Raw genomic sequence first — 6,399 nt, forward strand, 5'->3', positions numbered from 1 at the left:
GGGGGGGGGGGGGAACGCGCAGATCTGCCCTCACAGAGGAGGGAGAGCTTGTACCTGAATAAAACTTGGTCTTAAATGTGCCACGGGACTGTTTTGGGCCGGGGGACCGGGGGCTCTGCAACTTATCTGGCTGCTTCTTGCTCTGACTGAGGGCTGCTGGGAGCAGGGGGCGGGGCTTGTTGCATTTACCCGCCCCCTGGGCTCCTTACTGCCGGAGCTCCGCTCCTGTGCGCTTTTTGCAGGAAATGACCCCTGCAAATAACGTAAATAATAAACAACTGCCGTGCTCCCCCCCCCGACCCACCTTCATCGTGATCGCTGTCACTGTCGGTCTCCTCCTCCTCCTCCTCCTCCTCCAGGCAGGCGTCTTCCTGTTCCTGCTGGACCTGCAGCCTCCGCTGGATGATGTCTTCCTGGTAGGAGTCCAGCAGGACCCCCGACAGGGAGCAGGCAGCCTCCAGCTTGCCGCCGCCCAGCTCCTCCAGCTCCTGGTCGCTCAGGTACTGCCCGATGTAATGCTCGTAAAGCAGCGGGTCCCGGGAGCGCATCTGCTCATCGCTGAAGTATTCCCCACCTGCAGAGGGGTAGAGAGACCGGCCTGCGACACCTCGGACAAAGCAGGAAGAGATTCCCGGCTGGTGTGTGTGTGTGGGGGGTCGCGGGTGCCTTCCGCGGGTGCCTGTCTCCGTTTGCCCACGCACGAAGCGACTTCCGACTGAGTCAGACCCTCAGCCTGTCAACACGGGCTGGCAGCCCCTTTCTCAGCTCGGCCGCTGAATCACGGCCCTTCCCTGAGGCACGGGGATGGTCACTGGCTACGAGATGGCTATGAAATGGGATTCGACAAATTCACGAAGGGGGGGGATGTCTGCCGGCGACTCTAAGCCACGAAGGTTCCACAAACGGAACCTGTGTTTTGCACCTGCTGCGAGGGACAGGGGGGGTTAACTGTGCCAGCGAGGCGTTTCCTTTGTGAACACATGAAAATGCCTTATACCGTATCAGACCCTTGGTCCATCAAAGTCAGTATTGTCTACTCAGACTGGCAGCCGCTCTCCAGGGTCTCTTTCCCATCACCTCCTGCCTGGTCCTTCTAACTGGAGATGCCGGGGATCGAACCTGGGACCTTCTGCATGCCGAGCAGATGCTCTGCCACTGAGCCACAGCCCCACTTCATGGCTCTCCAGGGGCTCAGGCGGAGGTCTTCCCCATCCCCTCCTGCCTGGTCCTTCTAACTGGAGATGCTGGGGATCGAACCTGGGACCTTCTGCATGCCAAGCAGACGCTCTGCCACTGAGCTACAGCCCCCCTTCATGGCTCTCCAGGGGCTCAGGCGGAGGTCTTTCCCATCCCCTCCTGCCTGGTCCTTCTAACTGGAGATGGCGGGGATCGAACCTGGGACCTTCTGCATGCCAAGCAGATGCTCTACCACTGAGCTACAGCCCCCCTTCATGGCTCTCCAGGGGCTCAGGCGGAGGTCTTTCCCATCCCCTCCTGCCTGGTCCTTTTAACTGGAGATGGCGGGGATCGAACCTGGGACCTTCTGCATACCAAGCAGATGCTCTACCACTGAGCCACAGCCCCTCCCCTAATGCCTCCAATCCTAGACACGCCAGGACCAGGACTGGAGGGCCCAGGCTAGCCCGATCTCATCAGATCTCAGAAGCGAAGAGAAGAGAAGGAGAGAAAAAGAGGAAGAAGAGATTGGATTTACACCCCATGGCCCTTCACTACCTGAAGGTGTCTCAGAGCGGCTGACAACCTCCTTTCCCTTCCCCTCCCCGCAACAGACACCCTGTGAGCGGTGCTCCCTCTAAGCTGTGGAGTCTTGTGAGCAAAGAATTCTACTTTGTGAGCTACTGGCATTAAAGTTGTGAGTGGGCGATTTGGCTCCTGCATAAACCTCTGCATAGGGAGCAGAGGTCCATCAGTGGCTATTAGCCACCAGGTATAGATAGGGGCTCTGGGGCAAGTGATGCTCTGTCTTCTTGGTGTTTGGGGGTGGGGGCAACAGTGGGAGGGCTTCTAATGTCCTGGCCCCACTGGTGGACCTCCTGGAGGCACCTGGTATTTCTGGCCACTGTGTGACACAGAGTGTTGGACTGGATGGGCCGTTGGCCTGATCCAACATTGGCGTCTCTTATGTCCTTAAGTTCTTAAATTTGTTTGCTCCGGAGCCGTCCTTCCTGAGCGAAGAAAAAAATCTGTGAGCTGGAGGCTAAAGAAATGTGAGCTATCTCACACTGATTCAGCTTAGAGGGAGCACTGCCTGTGTTGGAGGTGGGGCTGAGAGCACTCTCTCCAGGACTGTGACTGACCCAAGGTCAGACCAGCAGCTGCATGTGGAGACGTGGGGGATCGAACCCGGTTCTCCCAGATTAGAGTCCGCGCTCCTAACCACTACACCGCACCGGCTCCCAAGTGAGACAACAGAAAAGAAATTAAAGAGAGAGTCGCGAAGAAGCTATTTGGAATTCAACGGCAGAGCCGGGGACAGAACCCGGGAGTCCTGGCTTCCGCCGACAGACCGCCAACCACCCTCCTGCCCTGAGAACAAAAGACGGGGATCCAGGCCTCGGTACCTCTGATGAGCTGCTGCAGCGCCGCGTACCGCTTGTTCCGCACCCGGGTGTGGCGCGTTTTGCCCAGGCCTGCCCGGCGCACCTCGGTGCAGTAGAAGTCCGCCTCGTAGTTGCCGGAGAGGTGGCGGAAGCAGGGGAGGTGATCTTCATGCAGGGCCGTGCGGAAGCGCTCTAGGAAGACCAGGGGCTTGGCGTGGTACAGCTCCCGTAAGATGGCCAGCTTCTGCACGGGCGTGAAGTCCGGCTCGTCCTTCTGCTGGCTGCGCACTGCCAGGCGGCTGCTGGCCACAGCGTGGAACATGGCTAGCAGAGCGGGGTCGTCGTCCTCGGCGGGTTGAGGAGGAGACCGTCCTGGGTTGACGGACTCTGGCTTTCTACAGTGCCAGTGACGGAGTCTGATGTCACAGTCCTCCTCCTCTGTTTCCTCCTCGGCGGTGTCGTCGGCTGCAGCCACCGTCTCGAACTTCCTATCACCCAGGTGGGTTGGTTTGGCGTCTCCGCTCATGTTCCCCGCAGCCGGGATCCCAGCTTTCAATTCAGCGCACAGGGAAAAGAGAGAGAACATATTGGCGGATCCATACTTGCCCGCGGGGAAAATTGAGCCTGCGTTCCAGGGCTGCGCTTCGTTAGGACGGGACGTTTTAGAAACTCTGTTTCTGTCTGAAGGGCCGCTCTGCAGGGCTGGCGTTCCAGACATCTCCTCCCCCCACAGGGGCTGGTGCCGGGGGGAGCAGTGGGCCCCCTGCGAGCCGTAGGAGCCCGAGACGTCTGCCATCTGTTCGGCCCCATGGGAGGCCCGCGACGACATAGCACTACTTTTGCCACCCTTTGGAATTTCGACTGTCTCTTGCGCGGAGCAAAGGGGTCTAGCAGATCCAGTCTTGGTAGAAAAACAGCTCTCTGGGGTCTCCAAAGCAGCAGGGTCGTCCAGTTTCCCTCGTTCCACGTTCTTCAAAGAGTTAACATCTACAGAGACAGAATCACAGAGTTGGAAGGGACCTCATCTAATTGTTGCTTTTAAATCTCTGGCCAGATGATGATATACCTAATACTAGAAAACAATTGATCAACATATTAATAACAGCTGCCAAGGTTACTGTAGCCAAATGCTGGAAAGACAATCATTCTCCTAGAATAGAATTTTGGTTTCACAAGATATGGGACTTTTTCATGCTTGAAACGATATCTATATATAACTCAAATGACCAGAATGAATGTGAAATATATAATCCCTTAGGAAAATGGTTCCCCATGATAGAAAAAATAACCTTTGATAACTTTAACTGGGAAAGCATCAATAAAGCTCGATATAAAATAATGACAAGTTATAAGTTTATCACTCTGTATTCTGTATTCTGAAAGAATGTAAGTTGTTATGAGATAGAAACCTTATAGTATCCTTTTCTTCTCTAAGTGAAGCAACCTATATTTGTGTATTATAATGTTGAATTCTGTATTCCTTTTGAAAAAGAATAAAAATTGTTTTTGGGGAAAAAATCTAGTCCAACCCCCTGCACAAGGCAGGACATTCACAAATACCTCCCCCTCCACACATCCTTGTCTTTATCACATACAACATCGTGGGTGTGTAAAGCTCCAGGAATTACCCTTGGGACAAGGCAGCTGGAGTAAACCGTAACTTGAAAACCAGATATTAATATCTGGAGAGGAATCCCAAAACCAGACTGCTGGGAACCAACAGTAACCAAGAAAACCAGAAGTGTAACTCCCCAGAGTTCCAGATGAATGTATGGAGCACATTTATTATGTCTGTTTATTGCCGTTATTTCTTAACGTTAGGCACCGAGGAATGACTGCTATTGTGAATGAAGATTTATGTACCTCTCGAAAAAGGGTATTTTCCAAAATGGTCTGAATCATCGATCGCATTACCGTCGAGAAGAGGAGAAGTGACTCAATTGCCACTTCACTTCTTTGATGCGGAGCTCTGGCAGTAAGGAGCCCAGGGGGCGGGCACATGCAACAAGCCCCACCCCCTGCTCCCAGCAGCCCTCAGTCGGGCCACGAGGAGCAAGAAGCAGCCAGGTAAGTTGCAGAGGGGGCCCCCACCCTCCTTCAGGTACAAGCTCTCCCTCCTCTGTGAGGGCAAATCTGCGCGTCCCCCCCCCCAGCTAACAATCCAAAAGAGTCCAGTGGCACCTTTAAGACCAGGTTTTATTCAGGTACAAGCTCTCCCTCCTCTGTGAGGACAGATCTGCACGTCGTCCCCCCCCAATAGCTAGCAATCCAAAACAGTCCAGTGGAGCCTGAATGGTGGGTGTTGCCTTCTGACACACTTCCGGTGATGTCAGGGGGTGTGGCATATGCAAATGAGTTATGCTAATGAGTTATGCTAATGAGCTCCTGCACCTCTTTTTCTACGAAACGACCCGTGCTCATGTCTATTATGTATTTTTCATGGCTAACTTTGAGGCTAATTTGGAAAACTGTGTTTCTATGTTGTTATGAAGATACTATTTTATTTAACATTCAATTTTTCTAGCAGTTTTGGAAAATGATTTCGTGTCTCTGGGGAGTTATGCTTCTGGTTTTCTCAGTTATCAGTTCTTCCCGTCCTTGTCTTCTTACTCCAGGAACCAACAGTAGATCAGGTGTCCCCAACCTTTTGTGAGCCTGCAGGAAGCTCTGGGCTTCTGACACAGCGTGGTGGGTGCAGCCACAAAATGGCTGCAGCAGGAGGCGGAGCCAGCAACAAAATGGCCACCGTGGCTTATCTTCAGTCACACAGTGAAGATCCTTGTGTTGTGGTAGCAGCTGCCGCCAGATCGGCAGAGCCTATCAAATCTCCAATGGTCAATTAGAAGCCTTGCTTGGCAAAGGCCCCACCTCGTCCCACACACTTTCTGAAAACACTTGGTGGGCACCATGTTGGAGACCCCAGAAGTAGATGAAAACAGAGGCGCCCAGCTCTTTGACGACACACGTGATTTTGCATGGGATATTAATTTATTATCCCCTTTGAGGAAACTATTTTGCACTGGAGTTACCGCAAATAAGCCTTCTGACTGATTTTGATACCCTGGCTCGAAACATAGGTCCAAATCCCATTTCAGTCAAGCCCTCTGCAGTGTCTCACCCCCACCCCACACAAACTGGTTACACTTTGCGTCAATAGCCGCATCACGGCAGGCAAAAACTCAACAGGGGCAGCTCATTCTGACAGAACATAATTAAATACTCCAAGTTGAGTCTCCGACACTGCTTGCCAACATCACGGGTGCGACAGTGCTCCCCCCTCCTCCCTCGGTCCCACCCTGTCTAATCTCTCTTAAGGTGAATGGTCCTTGCAGCACAGAGATGCAAGGAAGAAGAAGAGGAGGAGGAGGAGGAGATTGGATTTACACCCCGACCTTCACTACTCGAAGGAGTCTCAGAGCAACTTACACTTTCCTTTCCCTTCCCCTCCCCACAACAGACACCCTGTGAGGCAGGCGGGGCTGAGAGAGCTCTGCCGAGAACTACCCTTGAGAGAACAGCTCTGAAAGAACTTGTGACTGACCCAAGGTCACACCAGCAGCTGCATGTGGAGGAGGAGTGGGGAACCAAACCCGGCTCTCCCAGATTAGAGTTCCGCGCTCCTAACCGCGACACCAAACTGGAGAGGAAAGAACATTCCCTGATGCCTTTCTACCTGTCAAGAAACTATTAAAACGTATGAAACGCACACACAAAAAACAGGGTGTGGGTGGGAGAGAACAAAAGGAAGGCTGCCTTATCCTCCCCCTCCTGGGGGGAATAACTGAAATTTGAAGAGAAGAACTGTCAAAGGGGGAAAGGGGGGGGGAAGAGTTCAAAT

General features: G+C 53.2%; 1 protein-coding gene and 1 non-coding gene across 2 annotated transcripts in view; both read right to left on the bottom strand.

Moving 5' to 3' along the window:
- The window catches only part of CCDC97 (coiled-coil domain containing 97), a 9,168-nt gene extending 5,634 nt beyond the window's left edge, over positions 1–3,534 (bottom strand). The window contains exons 1-2 of the mRNA XM_015427263.1: positions 2,583–3,534; positions 305–574 (exon numbers count right to left, since the gene is read on the bottom strand). Coding sequence (XP_015282749.1) covers positions 305–574; positions 2,583–3,390 — 1,078 coding nt within the window. The 5' untranslated portion in view covers positions 3,391–3,534. The remainder of the gene's footprint in view (positions 1–304; positions 575–2,582) is intronic.
- TRNAT-GGU lies at positions 1,513–1,584 on the bottom strand. Its single transcript has one exon. It is a non-coding gene; the product is annotated as a tRNA-Thr (tRNA).
- Positions 3,535–6,399: the final 2,865 nt, after the last annotated feature.

The sequence above is a fragment of the Gekko japonicus genome, unplaced genomic scaffold (genome assembly GCF_001447785.1).
Source record: "Gekko japonicus isolate JY-2015 unplaced genomic scaffold, Gekko_japonicus_V1.1 scaffold1389, whole genome shotgun sequence".
NCBI classification, from domain to species: domain Eukaryota; kingdom Metazoa; phylum Chordata; class Lepidosauria; order Squamata; family Gekkonidae; genus Gekko; species Gekko japonicus.